At 42.7% G+C, this 27,815-nt stretch overlaps 1 protein-coding gene across 1 annotated transcript in view; it reads right to left on the bottom strand.

Annotated features, from left to right (window-relative positions):
* DNAH12 (dynein axonemal heavy chain 12) overlaps positions 1 to 27,815 on the bottom strand; it is a 209,048-nt gene that overhangs the window by 80,182 nt on the left and 101,051 nt on the right. The window contains exons 40-45 of the mRNA XM_051852268.3: positions 27,032 to 27,287; positions 23,629 to 23,928; positions 22,913 to 23,091; positions 19,465 to 19,657; positions 6,483 to 6,644; positions 3,941 to 4,135 (exon numbers count right to left, since the gene is read on the bottom strand). Coding sequence (XP_051708228.3) covers positions 3,941 to 4,135; positions 6,483 to 6,644; positions 19,465 to 19,657; positions 22,913 to 23,091; positions 23,629 to 23,928; positions 27,032 to 27,287 — 1,285 coding nt within the window. The remainder of the gene's footprint in view (positions 1 to 3,940; positions 4,136 to 6,482; positions 6,645 to 19,464; positions 19,658 to 22,912; positions 23,092 to 23,628; positions 23,929 to 27,031; positions 27,288 to 27,815) is intronic.

The raw sequence follows: 27,815 nt of genomic DNA, 5'->3' as shown, positions 1-27,815 counted from the left end.
CAGAGTGAGTTCCCAAATGATGCCACCAGCCCCTCTGACACATGCTCTCTGCCCACTGCTTGGCCATAAAATCTTCATTCTCCTCTGTTATAAACTTAATACTCCTTATTTATTTGCAGGTCTGGATTCCCTCTTGTAATTTCTGCAGCAGGTATAACTAACATGATAGAACTGAAAATCCCACAGTTATGATAAAGATAAACAGAAATAGAACTGCATTTACAAGATTTCACCAAAGTAGACTCATGGTTGGGCAGGTTTTGCCTGGTTTTGATTTTTGGCTGCTTAATGGAACCAGTCGCTGTTAAGTCATGGCTTGCATAAATCAGAATTGTCTCACATAGCTTTTACTGTTACATGAACACCGAAACATCCATTAGCTGAAACATATGTGGGATTCTTAAAGAATTGGTGTTTTTTTGTTTGTTTGTTTGTTTGTTTTTGACAGGCAGAGTGGACAGTGAGAGAGAGAGAGACAGGGAGAAAAGTCTTCCTTTTCCATTGGTTCACGCCCCAATGGCCGCCACGGCTGGTGCGCTGCGGCCGGCGCACTGCGCTGATCCAATGGCAGGAGCCAGGTGCTTCTCCTGGTCTCTCATGGGGTGCAGGGCCGAAGCACTTGGGACATCCTCCACTGTCTTCCCGGGCCACATCAGAGAGCTGGACTGGAAGAGGAGTGACCGAGACACAATCCGGTGCTCCTACCGGGACTAGAACCCGGTGTGCCGGCGCTGCAGGCAGAGGATTAGCCTATTGAGCCGCAGCGCCGGCCAGAATCAGTTTTTCAAACAGCAGTCAATAACAAAGAGGCAAAAGGATTAAAACAAATTGGCGTCGGACCGCGGCTCACTAGGCTAATCCTCCACCTTGCGGCGCCGGCACACCGGGTTCTAGTCCCGGTCGGGGCGCCAGATTCTGTCCCAGTTGCCCCTCTTCCAGGCCAGCTCTCTGCTGTGGCCAGGGAGTGCAGTGGAGGATGGTCCAAGTACTTGGGCCCTGCACCCCATGGGAGACCAGGAGAAGTACCTGGCTCCTGCCATCGGATCAGCGCTGTGTGCCAGCCGCAGCGCGCCGGCCACGGCGGCCATTGGAGGGTGAACCATCGGCAAAGGAAGACCTTTCTCTCTGTCTCTCTCTCTCACTGTCCACTCTGCCTGTCAAAAAAAAAAAAATTGGCAGCAGAGATTGATTTTTAAAAGAAATTATCCAATACAATCCCATCAAGGTTGCATGTACCCATGCCACATCACTAGTCCAAGTGATCAATTTCAGTTCACAACTGATCACACTGATAGGTCTAAGAGTCAAAGGGATCACACAAACAAGACTCTAGTGTCTGCTAATACTAAATGATAGAATAAAAAAGGGAGAGAACGATCCAACATGGGAAGTGGGATACACAGCAGACTCATAGAAGGGCAGATGTCCTAAACAGCACTCTGCCCTCAGAATCAGCCCTTAAGGCATTTGGATCTGGCTGAAGAGCCCATGAGAGTATTTTAGGCATGGAAAGCCAAGACACTCTGGCAAAAAACAACAACAACAACAACAACAACAACAACAACCAACCTAAATGAAAGATCTCCGTGAGTGAGATCCCAGTAGAAAGAACAGGCCATCAAAGAAGGAGCTACCTTTCTCTGAAAGGAAGTCGGTGAACTCAAAAGGCTTCCACAGCCTTGGCAACTCATGACTAGAGCCTAGGGAGATTACTGATGCCATAAACAAGAGTGTCAAATTGTTAAGTCAACAACAGGAGTCCCTGTGTACTTACTCCTCATGTAGGATCTCTGTCCTTAATGTGTTGTCCAATGTGAATTAATGCTATAACTAGTACTGAAACAGTATTTTACACTTTATGCTCTATGTGGGTGCAAACTGATGAAATCTTTACTTAATATATACTAAATTGATCTTCTATATAAAGATAATTGAAAATGAAATCTTGATGTGAATGGAATGGGAGAGGGAGCAGGAGATGGGAGGGGTTTGGTGGGAGGGAAGTTACGGGGGGGAAAAAGCCATTGTAATCCATAAAATGTACTTTGGAAATGTATAGTTATTAAATAAAAGTTTAAAAAAAAAGAAATTATCCAGGGTTAATGCATAGTCCACATTTTACTGGGCATAAAAAAAGGCACCAAGAGTGACTGTTCTGCAAAGAATAAACACTTATTGTGTGAGGGACACTTTGTCTGAAGGTTAAATAGGACACCGACCTTCATCACTTGGTATTGACATGAATAAGTTGCTGCATTGGCCTTTTTGTTTCTTGGTGTGCCTCACCAAAATCCATCCACACAGCCTCTAAGCATTTTGGTTTTTTCCTAAATATAGATGAGCTAAAAACATGTTCATGCTGCTGGTATCTTTGATATGAAAGCCAGTTGCTAGGCACACCACACAAATCCCTTGTGACCTAGTATCTACCAAAGCCCCAGACCAAATCCTGTTGTTCTCATCATCAGTCGATTACACAAAACCATTTGGGGATCAGTCTTTCCCTCCCTTCCTCCCTCTTCCCTGCAACTCTTTCAAATAAATAAATAAATCTTTAAAAAAAAATTCTTGTCCTGTTCCAAATAAGGACTGCCTGGACCACTTTTTTTTTTTTTAATGCCTTCAGACTTGTAGTGAAACACTGGCTTTAAAAAAAAAGATATATTTGTTTTTAATTTGAAAAGCAGAGGCAGAGAGACAAAGAGAGAGAAAGAGAGAGAGAGAGCGAGAGAGAGAGAGAGCGAGCGAGCTTCCATCTGCTGGTTCACTACCCAAATGCCCTCAACAGCTGGAGCTGGGCTGATGCAAATCCAGGAGCTTCTTCCGGGTCTCCCACATGGGTGCAGGGGCCCAAGGACTTGGGCCATCCTCTACTGCTTTCCTAGGCCATAGCAGAGAGCTGGATAGGAAGTAGAGTAGCTGGGACTCAAACTGGCATCCATATGGGATACTTGCACTGCAGGCAGTGGCTTTACCTGCTACGCCATGGTGCTGGCCCTGATTTACTGTCTCTTAATGTTTTTTCCATCTGTTAGCCTTCAGCTCTCTTGGGCATCCATCCTGCTGACTGCAGATCTTGGGACTTGCATACCTGTATAATCATCTGAGATAACTACTCATAAGCAATCTCTGTCTTTGTGTGTATTTACATACACAGGCATAGCTTTTTTTTTTTTTTTTTTTTTTGACAGGCAGAGTGGACAGTGAGAGAGAGAGACAGAGAGAAAGGTCTTCCTTTGCCATTGGTTCACCCTCCAATGGCCGTCACGGCTGGTGCGCTGCGGCCGGCGCACTGCGCTGATCCGAAGGCAGGAGCCAGGTGCTTCTCCTGGTCTCTCATGGGGTGCAGGGCCCAAGCACTTGGGCCATCTTCCACTGTCTTCCCTGGCCACAGCAGAGAGCTGGCCTGGAAGAGGGGCAACCGACCGGGACTAGAACCCGGTGTGCCAGCGCCTGTAGGTGGAGGATTAGCCTATTGAGCCATGGCACCGGCCAATAGCTTTTAATAATATTCATTTTCATTAACTTTTGAAGACTCCTGTATGCATGGATTTAAAAATTGTTTGCACCAAAATAAACACATCTTTTAATTCCATCTTCTCTAAACTTCTGGAACACCATCATACATCCCCTACTGATTCCTACTCTACTCCTCAATGTAACAAACTCATCTTCACACTTTAGAAACTCACTGGCTTCATATGGAAACCGATATTAGGCTCTTTTACGTAACTACAACTGCTGATCGCCTCTCCTGTCTTCCAGAGTGTGAGTACCTTGTGGGGATCATGTGATCAGTCGCTGGGGTGGAGCACTCTGCCTGTCATTGTGGTACATGATCAAGAAACACTTGCTTAAAGTCAGTTAATGGAGCTTAAATAAAACACAGAATTCATACAGCTGCTCACCCTCCCACGTACCCACACACAAAATTGCAAACCTGAAACCAGTCAATGGTACAGCAATTGATGAGGGATGGGAACTGCCTCAGGCGATTTCGAAAGGCATCTCCAATGGGACTGAAGGCCACTACGATGTGGAGATTATCTTTGCAGCGATTCACAAAGAAAGCAAACAGAGCCAAGGGACCGAGTTCTTCGTGTTTATGGCCAGCCTGAGCTATGGGGCGCACACCCTGGGGAGAATCAGAAAATGAAAATCTCTTTAAATAAAACAGACAAGCAGATCAGTGGATATTAGAACATGAAGAAGTCTTATTACTCTCAGTATACATCTTTAAATTTTTATTTTTTTGTCATTACCTTGGCTTTGATATAGTTTACACTAAAAAACTTCTTCTAACCTCATTCTATAATTTACAATAAATTCTATAATTTAAAAACAAGTATCTTGGCCGGTGCCACAGCTCACTAGGCTAATCCTCTGCCTTGTGGCGCCGGCACACCGGGTTCTAGTCCCGGTCGGGGCGCCAGATTCTGTCCCAGTTGCCCCTCTTCCAGGCCAGCTCTCTGCTGTGGCCAGGGAGTGTAGTGGAGGATGGCCCAGGTGCTTGGGCCCTGTACCCTATGGGAGACCAGGAGAAGCACCTGGCTCCTGCCTTCGGATCAGCGCAGTGCGCCGGCCGCAGCGCACCAGCCGTGACGGCCATTGGAGGGTGAACCAATGGCAAAGGAAGACCTTTCTCTCTGTCTCTCTCTCTCACTGTCCACTCTGCCTGTCAAAAAACAAAAAACAAAACAAAAAAAAAAAAAAAAAAAAAACAGGGAAAAAAAAAACCACAAGTATCTGTTAGGAATTCACCTTATAATCGCTAAAGTTCACCCACATATATGTATAGGACTATAATTCAACCTTGTTTTTAACAGAAAAAAATGCAGACAACAAAAGTGTCCATCAGTACGAAATCAGTTAAAAACATGAAAAATGCCCATATGGTAATTGTAGGTAATTGTTAAAAGTAACAGGGTATATCTATGTATATGCTGTGGGAAGACTAGCAAGATAAAACAAATAAAAGACAACCAGTTGTGCAATGGGAGGTATGGTAAAATCCTCTTTGTTAAATTTTTAAAAAGTATGACTGTAAAATATGTAAATACAAAACAGAAATGGTGACACAATGGAACTTCAGTAGGAAAACGATGAGAAGACAGACAATAGCTAAAGTGAGCAGGAAAGCCCGGCAAAGGTTACGAAGTCCCAGTCTCCAAGGTGATGGCTCCCTGCATGGGAACATGGAGGATGAAAGACTCCCAGGAACTGGGAGAACCGTCATTCTCCAGCCGCCTTGGCCAACACCCTGACCCCTCCCAGGTGGAAGCAAAGAACTTGTGGGGTGCACGCTTGTCCCTTTTCTCCTTCCCTACTCAGAGCACACACCAGTAACGTGCCACTTACTGAGGGCTTTCCGAGCGTCCGACACTAAGTAAGTGCTTGGTTTTGTCGAGCCTCAGGCCCCACAGTGAGCCTGTGCAGGAGGAACTGATTATCTGTGCTCCCACTCCACAGAGGAGGAAGGCAGAGCCCCTGAACTATCAGCGTTGACTCCATTGCACTCTAGATGCTATCAGTGGAGGCTGGGAAGGAAGTAGCCAGATGTCTGATACATTCTGTGGGTACAAGGAGTTAGGGGAAAGGAGGCAAACTTCCAAGCACAGATCTTAGCTAGGAAAGTTGTAGGAATTGGGGGTCCAAGTGTGGGATGTCTGACAGCAGCAGGCACTTGAACAATTGCCTTTTTGTGAGTTAAATCACAAAGCACAGAGTTTCAGATTTATCAGAACTTTAAGACAGACGTTTAATTAAGACTTTTGAAAAATGTGCTCAATCACTTCTCAGTCTTTTGGCTAAGATCAAGTGTGAAAAATGTGTTTGGAGCTGGCGCTGTGGCATAGCAGGTAAAGCCACCGCCTGTGGTGCTGGCACCCAATATGGGTGCTGGTTTGAGTCTTGGCTGCTCTGATTGCATCCAGCTCCCTGCTAAGACCTGGGAAAGCAGTAGAAGATGGCCCAAGTCCTTGGGCCCCTGCACCCGTGTGGGAACCTGGAAGAAGCTCCTGGTTCCTGGCTTCAGATCTGTGCAGCTCCAGCCATTGCAGCCAACTGGGGAGTAAACCAGCAGATGGAAGACCTCTCTTTCTCTCTCTGCCTCTCCTTCTCTGTCTGTAACTCTTTCAAATAAATAAATAAATCTTAAAAAAAAAGAAACAGAAAAATGTGCTAACCATTGGTAAGCATAAAGACAAACTAAGCAGCGTGAAAGTCACGTTATCAATGTAACCATAAAAGATAATTTTAAAATCTCCAATCACTCATAAAACATGCTTAATAACACCAAACAAGTAAAAGCAAATGCTTTTACAAAATAAAAATTCTGTCTCATAAGTATTGTAGAAGCAATTTTAAATCTACCTAAAAATGATATATTAAGCCTATATACTGTAAACTTTTACTGAGCAAAGTCATTTGCACAAGCTTTACTTGTCCCCGCGCTGAGAGCAGTACTCCCCGAGAGCACTTACCTCCATCACTTCTTGCTTCTCATCTGCTGCAAAAATGTTAGGTACTTCTCCGGTATTGAGCACACTGTCAATATCCTCAAGAAAAGCTTCCTCTTTGATCTGAGTGTCGGTGATGAGAAAGACTGTCTTCTGGCCCTTCATGCCCACATTCTTTAACAGACCCTGAGAACGAAAACATACCTCTGAGCAGAACGTAGCAGACCTGTGCTGGTGGTGTTTTCCTTCCCTGTCCTCTTATTTTAGTAAGAACACCTTGCTTTTAGTGCAGTGCTTCCTTCCACTTCTGGTGGGGTTGGCAGACAAGGTCTCCATCTCCCTCACTTGCTAGCTGGGAGACGCACACTGGTCAGAATGCCCACAATGGCCCACACATCATCACTGACTTAGGGGAAGGTATGTGATTTAAGCAGAGCCCTGTCACTGCCTTGCTTCAGGGACTGAGGTAGACATAGAAACACAGATTTTTTACCATTCTGAGGTGCAAAATGTAAAGGCCAGTAATTTTTTTTCTGTATTTTTAAAATATTTTTTCAACTTTTATTTAATAAATATAAATTTCCAAAGTACAACTTTTGAATTATAGCGGCTTTTCCCCCCATAACCTCCCTCCCACCGCAACCATCCCATCTCTCACTCCTTCTCCCATCCTATTCTTCATCAAGATTCATTTTCAATTACCTTTATATACAGAAGATCAACTTAGTATATACAAAGTAAAGATTTCAACAGACTGCACCCACACAGACACACAAAGTATAGAGTACTGTTTGAGTAGTAGTTTTACCGTTAATTTGCATAGTACAACATGTTAAGGACAGAGGTCCTACACGGGGAGCAGGTGCACAGTGACTCCCGTTGTTGATTTAACAATTGGCACTCTTATTTATGACGTCAGTAATCACCCGAGACTCTTGTCGTGAGCTGCCAAGGCTTTGGAAGAGGTGTATGAATTTACAGCTAGACCAAATTTATTCAGAGAAAATAAATTCATAGTGGTGGGTGACCAACTGCCCGCATGCACGTGATGGAACATGAGGCCCCAACTCCCAGAGGCTGGGCCTTTTTATATTTCAGGAGGGCTAGGGATGGGGGGGGGGGGTGGCAGCAGGCGGAAGGGAATTCCTAGAACTGGTCTTCCAGGTAGGGTATGAAGGGTGTGAGACCCAAATGAAATTCAAGGGCAAGCAATACATTCCAATGTTTTTCTATCTTTTTGTTAATTAGCAAGAATGGCTGATGCTTGTGTCTTTGTTCCACCAGACATAATCTGAACCCCTAAATCCAGCCATGTCAAAGGTCTATCTCTAAACACTATGGTTTTGTAACTCTTTAGCTTAAACTAACTTAAGCAGATTTTTTTGTTTTTTTCAACTGCAACCAAAATTCTCAATTAATTTACAGATATATAGACTCAGTAATATACAGGAGCTGACTTGTATAGGTTTCTTAAAACCAATTGTTAGGGGGTTGGTGCTGTGGTGCAGTGGCTTAACGCTCTGGCCTAAAGTGCTGGCATCCTATATGGGTGCCAGTTAGAGACCCGGCTGCTCCACTTCCAATCCAGCTCTCTGCTATGGCCTAGGAAAGCAGTAGAAGATGGCTCAAGTCCTTGGGCCCCTGCACCCACATGGGAGACCCAGAAGAAGCTCCTGGCTCCTGGCTTCGGGTCGGCGCAGCTCCAGCCATTGCGGCCAATTGGGGAGTGAACCATCAGGTGGAAGACCTCTCTCTCTCTCTCTCTGCCTCTCCTCTGTGTAACCCTGACTTTCAAATAAATAAGTGAATCTTTAAAAAAAATCGTTAAATTTTCAGGAACTTGCGAGCAGGTTGTTAAACACAGCCAGAATTAAAAATGAAATTATGCCGGCACCGCGGCTCACTAGGCTAATCCCCCGCCTTGCTGAGCCGGCACACTGGGTTCTAGTCCCAGTCAGGGCGCTGGATTCTGTCCCGGTTGCCCCTCTTCCAGGCCAGCTCTCTGCTGTGGCCAGGGAGTTCAGTGGAGGATGGCCCAAGTGCTTGGGCCCTGCACCCCATGGGAGACCAGGATAAGTACCTGGCTCCTGCCATCGGATCAGCGCGGTGCGCTGGCCGCGGCGGCCATTGGAGGGTGAACCAACGGCAAAAGGAAGACCTTTCTCTCTGTCTCTCTCTCTCACTGTCCACTCTGCCTGTCAAAAAATAAAAGATAAAATAAAAAAAAATAAAAATGAAAAAGGCAGTGGGAGCAGTTAAGTTGCCACTTGGATGCCCATATCCCATACTGGAGTGCTGAGTTTACGTGCTGGCTCTGCTTTTGATTTCAGCTTCCTGTTAACGTACACCCTAGAAGGCAGCAGGTGATGGCTCAAGTACTTGGATCCTTTCTACCCATTTAGGTGATCCAGATTAAATTCCTGGCTCTTTGCTTTGGGCTGGCCCAGCTACTGCTGTTGTGGACACTTGGAGCGTGAACCCGTGGATGAGAAGATCTCCCTCTGCCTTTCAAATAAATATAAATAAATTGTATGAATTTATCATTAATAAAAACACAAATATATGGAAATCAAATCTAATATAATATTTAAATCTCATCACATCCTATTTTATTATACTATTATCTACACTCTAGGAGTTATTTAAATCTACTGTATCTATACACTAAAATACCAAGTAACAGTATTCCATTCACAGTTCTCAACTGTTTTAAGTGACATCACGTTGACAGCTTTAACTGAGTGATGGTGGGAATTTAACACCACGGGAATTGCTAAGTGCTAGGAATCAGAGGTCTCCCTCACTGCCAGCCTCAGAAAGTTGGTAGTTACACATTTGTCAGCATAAACTGGATACAGTTCATAGTGAAAATAGATTTAGCACTTCTCCAATTTTTTAAACTAAAATCAAAATTCTTCTTTTGCTGTAAAATATTTTTTTTAAAGATTTCTTTATTTTATTTATTTGAAAGGCAGAGTTAGAAAAGGAGAGAGGGAGAAGGAGAGGGAAGGAGAGGCAGAGGGAGGGGGAGAGAAAGATAGAGACTCTTCCATCTACTGGTTCTCTCCCCAAATGGCTGTAACAACTGAGTCTAGGCTGAAGCCAGTAGCTTCTTTCAGATCTACACACATACAGGGGACCAGTGACTTGGACCATCTGCTGCTGTCCCAGGCATGTGAAGTAGCTCCCATATGGGATGCTGGCACTGAAGATGGCAGCTTAACCCACTATTCCCCAGCGCCAGTCCCAAAATTATATGTTCAAAATCTACAAAATTCTACAAAACTTTGCCATTTTCCTATTAAAGCCAACTTTCAACATGCAGGCTGTCTAAGTACTAAAAATAATTTTCTATCACCAAAACTAGGGAAACTAGCTCTAAAGCAATAGTACATTTATAATCGTGTCAACCTTATAATTATTAATATTATATCAAAAGAGACAAAAATACAATATAAAAACATTTAATTGACTGCGATGAACACCATGATACTTGGAAGTCATTTGGACATACAGTGTATGATACTGTTCCCAAATAGGAAAGGGAGGGACCATTTTCAAAATGCTAATTACAGCTCACTAGGCTAATCCTCCGCCTACAGTGCCAGCACCCCGGGTTCTAGTCCCGGTTGGGGCACCAGATTCTGTCCTGGTTGCTCCTCTTCCAGTCCAGCTCTCTGCTGTGGCCTGGGAAGGCAGTGGAGGATGGCCCAAGTGCTTGGGTCCCTGCACCCGCATGGGAGACCAGGAGGAAGTACCTGGCTCCTGGCTTCGGACTGGTGCAGCGCACCAGCCATGGCAGCCATTTAGGGGTGAACCAACGGAAGGAAGACCTTTCTCTCTCTGTCTCTCTCTCTCTCTAACTCTGCCTGTCAAAAAAAAAAAAAAATTGCTAATTACACTCCAGACATGTTACAAAGACTGTTACATACATTACATAAACTTACCGTATCTATCTACTAAGTGAGTGGTATTATCGAAATTTTACAAAAGCACAATTTAGGAAGTGATATTAGCAGGATGATACACCAGGAAGACACCAAATTAGTAACAAAGTTTCCTTTGTGAGAACTCTAGGAACTAGCTAAGGCTGCAGTCTCCAGGAGAGAGCATAAAGAATTTAATCGGTTGTATTGAAAAGGGTTAGGGAGCATTTAACATTTTTCTCAACTCAGCCTCTCCCCTAAATTGTGAGTGTGTTGAGATTGGGAGAATACGACCCAAATTCTGGATCCTCCCCCAGGGTACGGGCAGAGACGAACTTGAGTTCAACATTCTAACTTGTCTGCAGGCTGTCTCATCTGGCTTGGAGGGCACACAAAACAAAGGGCATAATTTGAATACCAGGTTGGAAGCCACTGAAAACAAGGCGACAGGCAGGCACCAGGGGGAGCAAGAGACTAAGGGCACACGCATACAACAGAAACAGAAACTAAAATGTCCTGCGAATAAACCAAGAAAGTTAAGACAGTTAATATACATGAAAGAATAACAGTGCATAACAACCCCAAAGATGACACATCTTTACGAACAGTCCGAGATACTGGCGCTGCAGGATGAACCGAAGAGTTAAGGCGCCTAATGCTGATGCTCATTGGAAAATGATATGAGAATCCCAGAAGTTCTAGGTCAGATTGACTGGTTTGACTCTCTTGCAACACAGTCTGTTGTCAAAACCAGGAGAGGTAGGTTTTTCCAAATGCCCAAATACCAACAAAAAATCAAAGGGCAAGCAAAATCAAAAACAAGCAAAAAAAAACAACAACAACAAAAACCACACAAATAAACAAACACGGGGAAAAAGTCCAATCAAAGGAGCAAAATAAAGTTTTAGAAATTAACCACAGGGGCCAGCGCTGTGGCGTAATGGGTGAAGCCACCGCTTCTAGTGCCAGCAACCCATATGGGTGCCGGTTCAAGTCCCGGCTGCTCTACTTCCAATCCAGCTCTCCCCTAGGGCCTGGGAAAACAGTAGAAGATGACCCAAGTCTTTGGGCCCCTGCGCCTATGTGGGAGACCCGGAAGAAGCTCCTGGCTTCAGACTGGCACAGCTCCAGCCATTGTGGCCAATTGAATGGAAGCAGTGGATGGAAGACCTCTCTCTATCTCTCTTTCTGCCTCTCCTTCTTTTTCTGTGTAACTCTGACTTCCAAATAAATAAATAAATAAATATTAAAAAAAAAAAAAAGAAATTAACCATAAAGAAACACAGATCTATGGGCTGCCTGACACAGAATTTTTAATTTTTTTTTTTTTTTTGACAGGCAGAGTGGACAGTGAGAGAGAGAGACAGAGAGAAAGGTCTTCCTTTTGCCGTTGGTTCACTCTCCAATAGCCACCGCGGCCAGCGCGCTGCGGCCGGCGCACCGCGCTGATCTGATGGCAGGAGCCAGGAGCCAGGTGCTTTTCCTGGTCTCCCATGGGGTGCAGGGCCCAAGCACCTGGGCCATCCTCCACTGCACTCCCTGGCCACAGCAGAGGGCTGGCCTGGAAGAGGGGCAACCGGGACAGAATCCGGTGCCCTGACCGGGACTAGAACCCGGCGTGCCGGCGCCGCTAGGCGGAGGATTAGCCTAGTGAGCCGCGGCGCCGGCTGACACAGAATTTTTAAATAACTACCTTAAAGATGCCCAGTGAGCTAAGGGGGGAGTCCAGTCTGTTATATACAGGTAGATATTCATGAGCAAAAGGATAGCATCAACAAATAGATAAAAAAGTATAAAATGTAATTACATAGAAATTCTGGAGCTGAAAACATAGTAACTGAAAATTAAGTAGAAATTCTACAGCTAAAAGTTCCTTAGAGTGGTTTACCATTAGACATGATTAGAAAGAATAGATTCAGCATTTCAAAATGAGTCACTTGAACATTTGAAATCACTGAGACAGAAGAGCAAAAATAAAAACAGTGAAGAAGGGTCCAGAAACGTGGTGTAGCTGGTAAAGCCGCCTGCAATGCCGGCGTCCCATATGGGCACCGGTTTGGGTCCTGGCTGCTCCACTTCCAATCCAGCCCTCTGTGATGGCCTCGAAAAGTAGTAGAAGATGGCCCAAGTCCTTAGGCCCCTGCATCCACCTAGGAGACCTGGAAGAAACTCCTGGCTCCTAGCTTCAGATCGGTGCAGCTCTGGCCATTGTAGCCATCTGTGTGTGCGTGTGTGTGTGTGTGTGTGCCTCCTCTGTCTGTGTAACTCTGACTTTCAAAATAAATAAATCTTTAAAATAAAAAAAGAAACGAAGAAAACTTAAGATAGCCTAAAGCACTCATGGAATGCCATCAAGTGAACCAATATATACATTGGAAGACATCAAGGATGAGAACAGAAAGAAGGGGCAGAAAATTTATTTGAAGTCACAATGGTCAAAAAAGCTCCCTAAATCAGAGGAAAGAAATGGGCATTAAAATCCTAAGAAGTGGCCGGCACCGTGGCTCACTTGGCTAATCCTCCGCCTGTGGCGCCGGCAACCCAGGTTCTAGTCCCAGTTGGAACAACAGGTACTAGTCCTGGTTGCTCCTCTTCCAGTCCAGCTCTCTGCTGTGGCCCGGGAGAGCAGCAGAGGATGGCCCAAATGCTTGGGTCCCTGCACCCGCATGGGAGACCAGGAAGAAGCACCTGGCTCCTGGCTTCGGATCTGCGCAGCACCGGCCGTAGCAGCCATTAGGGGAGTAAACCAACGGAAGGAAGACCTTTCTCTCGGTCTCTCTCTCACTGTCTATAACTCTCTCTCCGTCTCTCTTTCTAACTCTGCCTGGCAAAAAAAAAAAAAATTCTAAGAATCTCAGTGAATTCCAATTAGAATAAACTACAGACAAATACTGAGATGCACTGCAACCAAACTATTAAGTCAAAGACATACAGAGAATCTAGAAAGCAGTAAGAGAAAAACAATTTGTCCTATACTATGGAGCTCTCGTAAGATTGTTAGTGAACTTTTCAACAGAAACCTACAGACCAGAGGAGAGTAGGGTAATGTATTCAAAGTCCTGGGAGGTAAAGCAGTCAGTTAAGAATCTTGTACCTGATAATTGAAAATGAAACGTGATGAAGGGCGGGATGGGAGAGGGAGTGGGTGAGGGGAGGGCCTCGGGGGGGGGGGAGCCACAACAATACAAAAGTTGCATTTTATATTCTACTTAAAACTATTGGTTGAACTCTGTAATTAATACACAATTACTCTTAGGTGTTTAATTAATGCTATAACTAGTACTCAAATAGTATTTTACACTTTGTGTTTCTGTGTGGGAGCAAAATGTGGGAATCTTAACTTAATATATGCTAAATTGATCTTCTGTATATAAAGATAATTGAAAATTAATCTTGATGTGAAGGGGAAGGGGAGAGGGAGTGGGAGAGGGGAGCGTTGTGGGTGGGAGGGAAGTACGGGGGGGAGGAAGCTATTGTAATCCATAAGCTGTACTTTGGAAATTTATGCTCATTAAATAAAAAAAATTAAAAAAAAGAATATATAAAAAAAGAATCTTGTACCTGAAAAAACTGCCCTTCAAAAATAAATGAGGAATTGAGGATTTTCCAGAAAAACCCTAAGATCATTCATTATCACTAGATCTGCCCTGATAGTGTAGCTAAAGGGTGAGTTATAGACCAGATGGATCTAACAGACATTTACAAAACATTTTATCCAACAGTGGCCAAATACACATTTTTTGAAGTATATTTAACATTTTGTAGGACAAACCAAACATCAAGCCATAGAACAAGTCTAAACAATTAAAAAAATCAAAATCATTTCATGTATCTCTCATGACTACAATGGAATAAAACAGAAATCAACAACCCAGGGCCAGCGCTGTGGCACAGCATCCTATATGGGCAGCAGTTTAAGTCCTAGCTGATCCTCTCCTGATCCAGCTCTCAGATTATGGCCTGGGAGGGCAGTGGAAGATGGCCCAGGTGCTTGGGCCCCTGCATCCGCATGGGGTACCCGGAGGAAGATCCTGGCTCTTGGCTTCAGATTGGCTCAGCTTCAGCCGTTGGGGAGTGAACCAGCAAAGGGGACCTTTTTCTCTGTTTTTCCCTCTGTCTGCAGTTCTACCTCTCAAATAAATGAATATAATCTTTTAAAAAAATTTTTTTAAAAAGAAATCAACACCCTGCACCCATGGGAGACCAGGAGAAGCACCTGGCTCCTGCCTTCGGATTGGCATGGTGCGCCGGCCGCAGTGCGCTGGCCGTGGCGGCCATTGGAGGGTGAACCAATGGCAAAGGAAGACCTTTCTCTCTCTGTCTCTCTCTCTCACTGTCCACTCTGCCTGTAAAAAAAAAAAAAAGAAAAAAGAAAAAAGAAAAAAAGAAAGAAAGAAAGAAGAAATCAACAACCAAAGATAAGTTATGAGTTACACAAATACATGCAGACTGCACAATACATCTTTGAATGAACAATGGGTTGGGGCCTGCGCTGTGGTGCAGTGGGTTAAGCTGCCACCTGCAGTGCCAGTATCCCATATAAGCACAGATTTGAGTCCCAAATGCTCCACTTCTGATTCAGCTCCCTGTTAATGCACCTGGGAAAGCAGCATAAGATGGCCCAAGTCTTTGGACCCCTGCACCCATGTGGGAGACTCAGAGGAAGCTCCTAGCACCTGGCTTTGGTCTGGCCCAGCCCCAGCCATTGCAGCCATATGGGGATTGAACCAGTGGATGGAAGCCCTCTCTCTGTCTCTCCTTATCTAACTCTGCCTTTCAAATAAATAAATAAATCTTAAAAATAATAATAAAAAAATAGGTCACTGAGAATATAAAAAATTAAACTTAAATTTTTTTTAACAAATGATAACACAACATATCAAAGTTTACATAATCAAAATTTATGGAATACAGCAAAAGCAGTACTAAGAGAGAAGTTTATAGCAATAAGCACCTATGTAAAAAATTAAATATCAACTAAAAATAGCCTAACAATATATCCCAAACCTCTAGAAAATCAGGGAAAAGCCAAACCCAAATTTAGTAGAGGCAAAGAAGTAACAAACATCAGAGCAGAAATAAATGAGATAGACGTGAAAGTAAATATGTAAGATCAATCAAATGCAAAGTTTGGGTTTTGAAAAGATAAACAAAATTGATAAATCTTTATTTAGACTAATGAAGAAAATAAGAGCAAAGATAGAAATAAGTAAAATCGAAGATGAAAAAGGGGATACTACAACTAGTCCTACAGAAACAAAGAATCAGTATGGATTATTATAAACAACAATGTCCCTACAAACTGGAAACTCTAGAAGGTATGGACAAACTCTGGACACATTTAACTTACTGAAACTGAACCGTGAAGACAAAAATCTCTGAACAGAATAGTAAGTAGTCATGAAATTGAATACATTAAAAAAATCTCTTGAAGAAAAACCCCGGGGCTGGCACTATGGCATAGCAGGTACAGCCTGCAGTGCTGGCATCCCATATGGGCGCCTGTTCAAGTCCCAGATGCTCCACTTCCTACCTAACTCTCTGCTATGGCCTGGGAAAGCAGTACAAGATGGCTCAAGTCCCTGGGCCCCTGCACCCATGTGGGAGACCCAGAAGAAGCTCCTGGCTCTTAGCTTCGGATTGGCACAGATCCAGCCATTGTGGCCATCTGGGGAGTGAACCAGCGAATGGAAGACTGACTTTTTCTCTCTCTCTCTCTCTCTCTCTCTCTCCCCCTCCCTGTAACTCTGCCTTTCAAATAAATAAATAAGTCTTAAAAAAATATAACTGTGATACATAAATTTACTTATAATTCTAAAAGATAAAAGCATACACACAAAAAAAACGATAAATCTATGGTAATGGGTATGTAAATATAAACATGAAATTTGTGATATCAATAGCTATGAGGGGTAGAATTTTTGAATGCAATTGAAGTTGTTACTAATTCAGAAGAGATTACTGTAACATTAAATTATTTATGTAACAGCAGTGGTGACTGCCAAGATGATACATGATAAACACAAAATGAGAAGGGAATCGAAGCATATAGCTACCCAATAAATCAACAAAGCACAAAAAAAGGCAGTAAGAGAAACTATGAGGAATAAAAAAAGGCACAAAACACACCAAAACAAAAATTAAAATGGCAATAATAAATCCTTCTTGATCTATCAGTAATTACTTCAAAAGTAGATGAATTAAACTCCCCATTCAAGATATGGAATACTGAAATGATTTTTAAAAAACTGAATTTAACAATATGCTGTCTACAAGAAACTCACTTAGATCTAAGGATACATTTAGACTGAAAGAGTACAGATGGAAAAAGATATTCCATGCAAATAGTAACTAAAGAGACATGACTATACTGCTTTCAGACAAAATAGGCTTTAAGTAAAAAATGGTCACAAACATGGAAGGACAGCATAGATTAGCACAAAGGTCAATTCACCATGAAGATACAGCAGTAAGTATTTATGCTGCAGCCCTTAGACCACCTAAAATAAATGAAGCAAGCTTTACACAATCAAGGGGAGAAGTAGATAGCTACACAGCATTAGTAAAGACTTTAACACACCACTTTTAAGAGGGGACAGGACACCATGCAGATGAGCAATCAGGAACCAGAAGACTTGAATACCACCACAGACCAACTGCATCTAAAAGGTATTTATGCAACACTTCATTCAACAACAGCCAAACAGACTGCACATGAAACATTCCCTATGACAGATCATGTGTTAGATCAGAAGACAAGTCAACCAGTTTAAAAACACTGAAATTATAGCAAGTATCTTTTCCAACCACAACAGAACAAAACTAAAAATAAATCTGAGCTGGAAAATTGGAAAATCCACTAATCTATGGGAACTGAACAACATGCTTTTAAATAACCAGGAGGACAAAGAAGAAATCACAAGGGAAATTACAAAATATCATCAGAGAAATGAAAACAGAAGTAAAACATACCAAAATATACGCGATACAGCAAAAGCTGTGCTAAGAAACAAGTTTACAGCTGTAATCAATGAGATTTAAAAAAGAAAAAAAAATTCAAACCAACAACCTAACTTTAGACCACAAAGAATTGTAAGCATTAGAGCAGAGATAAATAAAATAGAGGATAGAAAATCAATTTAAAAATAAATGAAACTGGCCGGCGCCGTGGCTCACTAGGCTAATCCTCCGCCTAGCGGCGCCGGCACACCGGGTTCTAGTCCCGGTCGGGGCGCCGGATTCTGTCCCGGTTGCCCCTCTTCCAGGCCAGCTCTCTGCTGTGGCCAGGGAGTGCAGTGGAGGATGGCCCAGGTGCTTGAGCCCTGCACCCCATGGGAGACCAGGAAAAGCACCTGGCTCCTGGCTCCTGCCATCAGATCAGCGTGGTGCGCCGGCCGCAGCGCGCCGGCCGCAGCGGCCATTGGAGGGTGAACCAACGGCAAAGGAAGACCTTTCTCTCTGTCTCTCTCTCTCTCACTGTCCACTCTGCCTGTCAAAAAAAATAAAATAAAATAAAAATAAAAATAAAAAATAAATGAAACTGGCTGGTGCCGCGGCTCAACAGGCTAATCCTCCGCCTAGCGGCGCCGGCACACCGGGTTCTAGTCCCGGTCAGGGCACCAGATTCTGTCCCGGTTGCCCCTCTTCCTGTCCAGCTCTCTGCTGTGGCCAGGGTGTGCAGTGGAGGATGGCCCAAGTGCTTGGGCCCTGCACCCCATGGGAGACCAGGAGAAGCATCTGGCTCCTGCCTTCGGATTAGCGCAGTGTGCCGGCCACAGCATGCCAGCCGCGGCAGCCATTGGAGAGTGAACCAATGGCAAAGGAAGACCTTTCTTTCTCTCTCTCTCTCTCACTGTCCACTCTATCAAAAAAAAAAAAAAAAAAAAAAAAAAAAAAAAAAAAAAAAAAGAAGAAGAAGAAACTGAGTTTAATAAAAAAGAACATTGATAAAATCTTAGCTAGATTAAAAAAAGAGTAGAAATTTCAAATAATTAAAATCAGACACGAAAAAGGAAATAACAAGAATCCTTTCTATTGAGAAATAATAAATCCTTTTTACTTATTCACAACATATGAGAAGGTTAGAATTGTTCACCAACAAATTGGATAACCTAGAAGAAATCAGTTAAGTGCCTAGAAACTAAAGTACAGAAAGATTTGGTTATATGTCCAAAACAACATAGCTAACAATTTAGGAAAAGCAGGAATTAAACCTGAACTGGATGACTCCAAAGTCCATGTTTTGAAATAGGACACGAAGTACAGTGCTTTCTAACCCATTATTTTGGTAGTAAATGCATCAAAAATTTCCCTCTAAAGTATGATCAGAAACAGAAATAAGTGCAATTTTTAATTTCACATCTATATAGACTTCTCTAATATCAGCTTGGAATCTACCATTTCCAAATAGCCAAGAAAAGACCATTTCTCCATGTGAACTTTTAGGGTGTGCAACAGTCGGTGAAAGTGAAAGAAGTCCAACAATTCTCCCTTCTTTGCTTCACTATGGATCATCTCTATTGGGGACTGCAAACCACTAGGCATGTGGGGATAAAGCCCCACGTATGTCCTCCACTATTCTACAGGCTTCTGAGACAACAAAAAGCAGCTCTGAACAATCTATTCAGATGCTGTGAAGACAACATCAGTGACACACTCTTCCTCCTCCTTGTTATCATCATCAGGTTCATATTACACCACCTGCTGAAAAATCATACATGTATCTGACCCAAGTCCTCCCTGAACGAGAACCAAGATCACTCAGCAGCAGTAGTGCTAATGGTGCGATAGTCAAGACTTGAGCTGGAAGGCCTCATTCTGCTGCATAACGCTTTACTCCTCATTGGTAAAACACAGAGGCAACCACACCTGCCGCCCACTTTGCTGTAGCTATCAAATGAGGGAACTCCTGGAGGTAAAGCAGTCCACGCACTGCTCAGCACACACAAGAAATACTCTACGGATAGTACTAGCATGATCAGCAGCACCAATAGATTCAGTTCACAGCAACGCAGGCTCTTCTCACAGGTAAAAGAATATGCTGTTACAATTATAAACATTGGATTTCTCCATAATCTTACCTTTATATCATCTCTCCACTCATTCATACCATAGCTCTTGGAAATTTCTGGCTGGAAAATCTGCATTTTTGCCATGGACGTAGCCAGACGAGTTAAAGATTGACGGCCACTGCCTCCAAGGCCAACGAGCAAAGCATTTCCACCTGACTGCTTCAGAATTCGGCATATTCTTGACAAATGCTCCAAAACATACCTACCACAAAAATAATGACATTATACATCACAAGACACATGCAGATGCATGTAACTATAGTTCACTTTTCTAGAAGGGTGTGACTGCTGCCCCATTTGTTATTATCTCAATTTTAGAGAGCTTATCATAAAAAGCTGTGATTTTTTAAAGTAATTACATTAGGATCATTTGATGTAAAGGAAAACTAACCAAAAGTTCAAATTCAAGAAATTTAATATATAAGATATGCAAATAAAATGAAATCTTAACCACTCATACTAGCAACATATCACTCTTTTTTATGAAATCACTTCTTAGATTTCAGTATTAGAATTTCTATGTGAGAAATAAAAAATCACTTATTTACAATGTAACAAATTCAGAAAAGTCACTTATTAGCATAATAAATTTAAACCCACAATGAGACACCATCCCATTCTCCTTAGACTAGAAAAACTTCCAAAGTCTGGCAGTCCTAATGGTTGACAAATGTGAAGAATAATGGGAGCTCTTAATATTAAAAGCTATCTTGGCAAAACTTAGTAACTGAAGATGCTCATGTCATGACACGATAATCGCACTTCTAGGAATATAGCCTAGAGAAATTCCCACACACGTGCCCAAGGAGACACGCACATCAATACTCAAAGCATTTTTTGCTAACAGTAAAAACTGAAAGACACCTAAAAGTTTATCTCAGAAAAACAACAACATTGTGGTACAATTAAACAATAGATTGCAAGACAGTAGCAAAAATTCAGGTTTGTGACTCACAAACAATATGGAATAAGTTAACTGGCAGAACTCATGCAAACTAACAGCTTTCCTCACAGGTGTCAAGTGCTATCAGTGAACCGATACGCATTTCTCTGACAGTTACCGATGTTGAGCACCATTTCAGGTGCCTGTTGGCCAGGTTCACGTCATCTTTGGAGAAATGTCTATTCTAGCTCTTTGCCTATTTTTAAATTAGGGTATACGTTTTCTTGTTTGAATTCTTTATAAACTTGAGATGCTAGCTCCTTATGTGGTTTGCAAATAATTTCTCCCATTTAAAAGGCCACCTTTGCATTTTGTTGTTTCTTTTCTTCTACAGAAACTTTTCAGTTTGATGTGGTCCCAATTATCCATTTCTGCTTTTTTAGGCTGAGATTTTGGTGTGATATATGAGAAGTCACTGCCAAGGCCTCCATCAGGAGTTCTATGGTTTAAGTCCTTTACCCACTTTGAGTTGATATTTGTGAATGGTAAAAGGAAAGGGTCCAGTTTTGTTCTTTTCATTGTGGAAATCTAGTTTTCCCACCACCATTCACTTAAGAGACTATCCTTTCCCCATTGTGCCTTTCTGCTGCCCTTGTTCAAAATTAGTTGAATATACATGATTTACTTCCAAGTTCTCTATTCTGTCCCACTAGTATATCTCTCTGTTTTTATGTCAGAACAATACCATTTCAATTACTATAGGTTTGCAGGTTTCTAATGTAATTTTAAACCAGAAAGTGTAATGCTGCCAACTTTTTTTTTTTTCTTAGATGGCTTTAACTGCTTGGGTTATTTTGTGGTTCCCTATGAGCTTTAGGTTTGCCCTTTCATTTCTGGGATGAATGCCACTGGGATTTTTATAGCAATTGCATTGACTCAATTTATTGCTTTAGATGGTATGGACGTTTTAACATTATCAATTCTTCCAATCCACAAGCTTGGAAAATATTTCCATTTATTTGTATTCTCTTCAACTTATTTCATCAATGTTTCCTAGCTTTCAGTGTACAGAACTTCTACTTCCTTTGTTAAAGCTTTTATATATTTCTGATTTTATCGTAAATGGGATTGTTGTCTTGATTTCTCTTTCAGACAGATTATTTATGCATAGACTTGCACAATGTACTTCTATATTTACAATACATGTTAATTTATTCATCTAAATTAACTATCTTATTGCATCTGCATATCTTATAACATCATGCTCTATACTTTATATATAATAAAGTTTATTTTAAAAATCAAAAAATAGGGAGCCAGCATTGTGGCATGAAAAGATTAAGCCACCATCTCCAATGCCAGCATTCTACATGGGTGTTGTTGTGAGTCCCAGCTGCTCCACTTCTTTTTTTTTTTTTTTAAAGATTTATTTATTTGAAAGAGTTACACAGAGAGAGAGGGAGAGGCAGAAAAGGGGGTGGTCTTCCATCTGCTGGTTCACTCCCAGTTGGCCGCAATGGCTGGAGCTGAGCCAGTTGAAAGCCATGAGCCAGGAGCTTCCTCTAGGTCTCCCATGTGGATACAGGGTTGCAAGGACTTGGGTTATCTTATACCACTTTCCCAGGCCACAGCAGAGAGCTGGATTGGAAGTGAAGCAGCTGGGTCTCAAACCAACGCCCATATGGGATGCCGGCTCTGCAGGCAGCAGCTTAACCTGCTATGCCACAGTGCCAGCCCCTGCTCCACTTCTGATCCAGCTCCCTTCTAATGTGTCTGGGAAAGCAGTGAGAGACGGCCCAAAGTACTTGGGTCCCTGCACCCATGTAAGAGACCTAGATGAAGCTACTGACTCCTGGCTTTGGCCTGGTTCAGTCCAGCTGTTGAGGCCATATGGGGAGTAAACCAGTGGATGCAAGATCTATCTATGCCTCTGCCTCACTGTCTCTCTCATTCTCTGTAACTTTGCCTTTCAAATAAATCAAAGAAATCTTCTAAAAAATTAAAAAGTAAGGGCTAGCATTATGGCATAGTGGGTAAAGCCACTGTCTGAGATGCTAGCATCCTGTGTGGGTGCTGGTTTGAGTCCTGGCAGCTCTACCTCCGATCCAACTCCCCTATAATGGCCTGTGAAAGCAGTAGAGGATGGCCCAAGTGTTTGGGCCCCTGCTACCCACATAGAAGAAGCTCATGGCCTCTGTTTGGTTCATTCCTGGTGGTTGCAGTCAACTAGGAGTGAACCAGTGGATGGAAGACCTCTCTAACTCTTCCAAATAAACAAATAAATCTCTAAAAAATCAAAAACTAAAACATGAAATGTAAGATCATATACACATGTGTGGTTGAAGACCGAAGTAATACATGAGTTTCCTCTTACTGCTCTAGGGCGTGTAGTGAGAGAAGGCTGCCTACAACAGGAGACTTCAAGTAAATTACTAAATTTTATGTCTTAATCTGAATGATGGCTACATGGTTATTCACTATTTTTCCTTATGCCTTTTTGTGAATTTTAAATATTTCATGACAAAATTTTACAAATAGCAATTTCAAGCATGAATATCAAATATATTAGTGTACCTAAAAATGACAAGATTCATTGTTGTCTTGTGAGTTTGATTATATTCATCTAAGCATTGATCCACAACATCATTAAACTGTTGAATACTTGGAATTTCAATATAAACTCTACTATCTCCTTCAAGGTCAGGGTTCATATAATCGCCAAACATGAGATTTCTTAAATCTTCTTCAGTTATCTACAGAAAGAACATCAACAAATTACACATTTTTTCTAAAATAAATGTAAGAAAATATAACAAATGTTTTTTCATGCATGTTATAGAATGATTATTAGCTATTCTTTTAAACATCAGGGTACTAAGTAGTAGTACTTACAAAATTAATACATGAAATTATTTCCTTATGAAATCAAAAGAAGAGACCTTTCTTATTATCATTTAAGTTTGCTGTTATTGTTTCTAGAGGCTGGAGAAGTCATTCTGGGCAACTCCCACTGAATGAGCATTGAAGACCCCTAGTATGGCACCGTATCATGTACTGTACATCCATTATGTCATTTAATCACTATCAGATTAGATTTTACTTCTTAAACAACTTGTTACATGTGTTCACCTTAAGACACACCTCAAAATAAACACCTACCTATGAGAAAAGCTAGAAGGATATGTTCCTTGAGAAGCAATACTATTTTTAATATAAGTTAATTGATTTTAACCATTCCTGTTATTGTTCCACTTTAACCCCTTAAGTTTTCAACCACTGAATGTACTCACTGGAGCATTATCTTTCCTCAAGCGTGCAAAGACCATATCAAATGATTCTTTAAAATGCTCCTTTACAACACTTTTGGTTAACTTGAACAACCACTTTCGATCATCATCGCTAACAAGGCGGTCGTAGAAGACTCGGAGGACTTCGTGCACAAACAGTCGGATCATAGTGCGCTTGTTCTCTACAGCATCTCTTTCGATGAGTAAGCAGCCCCGGATGACTCGCGAAAAATCACGCAAGTTGAAAGTATAATGAGATTTTGCAGGAGTGGGCAAGAGATTCTCCATGGATCGCTTATATACCTGAATATAGGAAAAGCAATGAAGCTAAAACAAATTGCTTACAATCAGCAAAGTCATGTCACAACGTAAGAAACATTTTATTTATCCTATCAGATTGTATCACCTTAGAAAATTGTACAGTACTGTCTCACATGTCATATAAGCATTTATTTACTTTGGTTGATAGCTTTCAACCAGGCATTGTGAAGTTCAGAGAACCTGATATGATCTGACTCCATTCAAGCCCCCAAGAAGTTAAAAACTGTAGTAGAAAGTAAAATGAAGTAACTTATTCTAAAGCATTCCAAATGAAGAAGAGGATGAGCTGATTTCTTTTGACTACCATTGACTTCAAAGTAGGAACTCATTCTTTCCCTTCTTCCTTCTTTAAAAAAAGATTTTTTTTTAAATTTATTTATTTGAGAGGTAGAGTTATAGACAGAGAGAGAGAGAGACAGAGAGAAAGGTCTTCCGTCCACTGGTTCACTTCCCAAATGGCTGCAATAGCTGGAGCTGGGACAATCCTAAGCCAGGAGTCAGGAACCTCTTTGGGATCTCCCACGTGGGTACAGGAGCCCAAGCCACTTGTGCTACCTTCCACTTCTTTTCCAGACCATTAGCAAGGAGCCGTGTCAGAAGAAGAGTAATGGGGACACAAACTTGTGTGCAAGTGATATGCTGCCACTGCAGGCAGAGGCTTAGTCCACCATGCCACAGTGCTGGTTCCTCTTCCTTCTATCTTAGTTAGCTAGAACTGGGGGCTGGCACTGTGGGTCCTGCTGCACAGGCATCTCATATAGGTACTAGTTGGAGTCCTGGCTGCTCCAGAGCAGGCAGGGGAAGGAGCTGAGCCCCTAGGGAGTGCGGTACTGGCTCCAGGAGATCCTGGCTATCTCGTGTGACCTTGAGGTTTTAAATCATGCCTTCAAGTCAGTTGCAATCTTCCACCCAGAGCTAGCAGAGGCAGCAGCGCTGAGCTCCTAAGTGGGAGACAGGCCGTCTCCAGGAGACCCCCTCTAGCTCCATGAGCTCCAAGCCAGCCAATCAACATACATATGTAGAACCCCTGTCCAGTGGGCACCCCCAAAGAATGACCCAATGAAAAAAAAGCAGTAACGGCTTAAAAACCAGGGACACTTCCTCAAAGCCAGGGTCCTGCTCAGGCACTCCACTGGTCTCCTCTTGGATCAGACGCTTTCTCTGTCACTTGCAATCAAATAAAAGTTTCTTTTCTGTCAAATCAAAGTTTCTGCCTCTTTGCAAATTATTTCCTGGCTTTTTATTTCTATACTAAGCTGCTGAAGAGAACCCACGAAACTCTCTGGCAACCGCCCTCCCCTCCATGACCATTAACAATAAGCTGCTTAAATTGACTTCTTTTAAAAAAGACAAACATAAAAAACATGAGGGAAGACAGAGAAGAGAATGGTAACACCATAGTAGGAACGTACCAATTAGGGAAATAGCTATTATGTGGCAGATGATGGTTCCAGATAATTTCCTTAAAGCCACTTTGTCAAATAGGTATTATATGCCATTTTTGTTTCAGATTGTATTTATCATTTGAGAGGCAGAGTCAGAGAGAGAGAGGGGGGGAGAAACAAAGAAAGGTCTTCCATTTGCAGATTCACTCCCCAAATGGCTGTTAACGGCCAGAGCTGAGCTGATCCAAAGCCAGAAGCCAGGAGCTTCCTCCAGGTCTCCAATGTGGGTACAGGAGTACAAGCACTTGGGCCATCTTCTAATGCTTTGCCATGCCATAGCAGAGAGCTGGATCAGAAGAGGAGCAGCCAGGACTAGAACCAGTGCCCATATGGGATGCTGGCACTGCAGGCAGAGGCTTAGCCCATTATGCCACAGCGCTGGTGCCATACCTGCCATTTTAGTGATTTAAAAGCTGAGCCTGTAGTGGACATTTAACCTAATGGTTATGAGGCCTATGTCCCACATTTTACTACCTGGATTCCATGCCCAACTCCAGCGACCTACTAACACAGACCCTAGGAAGCAGCAGTCATGGCTCACGTAATTGGGTTCCTGCCATCCATGTGGGATACCTGGACTGAGTTACCAGCACCTGGGAATTCAGCTTGGCCCAGTCCTGGCGAAGGCAGGCATTTGGGGAAAGAATAGGAAAGTGAGACTGGCTCACTCGCCCTCCCTCCTAAATATTTTTTTAAGATTTATTTATTTATTAGAAAGAGTTACACAGAGAAAGGAGAGGCAGAGAGAGAGAGGTCAGTCTTCCATCCACTGGTTCACTCCCCAGTTGTCCGCAACGGCCGGAGTTGAGCTGATCTGTAGTCAGGAGCTTCTTCTGGGTCTCCCACGTGGGTGCAGCGGCCCAAGGACTCAGGCCATCTTCTACTGCTGTCACAGGCCATAGCAGAGAGCTGGATCAGAAGTGGAGCAGCTGGGTCTCGAACCAGTGTGCATATGGGATGCCAGCACTTCAGGCCAGGGCATTAACCTGCTGTGCCACAGCGCCACTACCCCCCACCACACCAAATATTTGATTTTAAAATCCAGTCTAGGGGCTGGTGCTGTGGCACAGAAGGTGGGGCCATTGCCTGCAGTGCCAGCATCCCGTGTGGGAGCTAGTTCGAGTCCCGGCTGCTCCACTTCCCATCCAGCTCTCTGCTATGGCCTGGGAGAACAGTGAAAGATGGCCCAAGTCCTTGGGACCCTGCACCCACATGGGAGACCAGGAAGAAGCTCCTGGCTCCTGGCTTTGGACCAGCTCAGCTCTGGCCATTGTGGCCAACTGGGGAGTGAACCAGCAGATGGAAGACCTCTCTCTCTCTCTCTCTCTCAGCCTCTCCTTCTCTGTGTAACTCTTTCAAATAAATAAATACATAAATCTTTAAAAAAAATCCAGTCTATAAAAAAGCACGTTACTTGTTCAGAGTCATACTCATATTGGTAGAAATATCCGTCAGGTAGAGACCCTAATTTCAGAGACTGTGATTTTCCTATTCTTAAGTCTTCTGAACAACTTCTCTGATAATGAAAACCAAAGTAGATAGCTAAGGAAAAAAAATAGTTATTTTAAAAAAAAGAAAAAAACACCAAAAGCAAGGGCTATATGGCACTAACATCTTTTACATGACATTATTTCTTTTACCTCCATAGTCCCACTGACTATTTGGTTCCCAACGATAAAGTACTCCGGGGTGAATTCGTGAGTCCTGAGGTAGAACGCTACAATTGATGAAAAGATTCGGACCATAGTTTCATCGCTGAAGGCATTAATGGTGCAGACGTTGAAATGACGAACAAAACGGGGAGTGACGGGATTTCTTCCACCACCTGGCGGGCCCATGGCGGCCATCAGCTCGATGTCAACCAAAGTGATTTTACTGGTGTCCTTGAGGTCATACCTGGAAAGCACGTAACAAGTGTTCACCTGCTACAGAGACTGCAGAATGAAGCGAAATATAGATCACCCCAGAAACGTAGCCTCATTTTGGCTTCTCTAAAAGGAGTAACTTTAGGTAGTGCTTCAAGTGGGACAGAATTTAAGATCTGAATTCTATTTCTCCCTGCAACACCTAGTCCTGTTGCCCAGGTTCAGTGTTTCTACCGTGTCCCCTCCTCTGCCCTTTCCTGTTTTCCCTTCTACTCCTTGTTCCGTTGCATCCTGTACCTTTCCTCTTATTTCCTAAAATCCAAAAGCATAAATGAGTGCTTCCACAACCTCCTGTGGCTGGTAATAAGGAGACTGTGTCTAAGTCCGTTTTTACCTAGAGCAATTCTGGTTTGTGCCTTTTGTCCTGGAGCCATTATTAACGACACCCTGCTTTTACTCTCAGAAAGGTCCCGGTTTGAATGATGAATTACATAGTTCTTCTAGCGACAACAAAGTTCTCATTGTCCTCCTCTTATCTCAAATCTTATCCCTGAAGCAT

The sequence above is a fragment of the Oryctolagus cuniculus genome, chromosome 10, assembly GCF_051225735.1.
Source record: "Oryctolagus cuniculus isolate XC-2025 breed Fujian yellow rabbit chromosome 10, ASM5122573v1, whole genome shotgun sequence".
NCBI classification, from domain to species: domain Eukaryota; kingdom Metazoa; phylum Chordata; class Mammalia; order Lagomorpha; family Leporidae; genus Oryctolagus; species Oryctolagus cuniculus.
The sequence above is the reverse complement of the archived record's forward strand: the minus strand, read 5'-3'. Positions and strand labels throughout refer to the sequence as shown.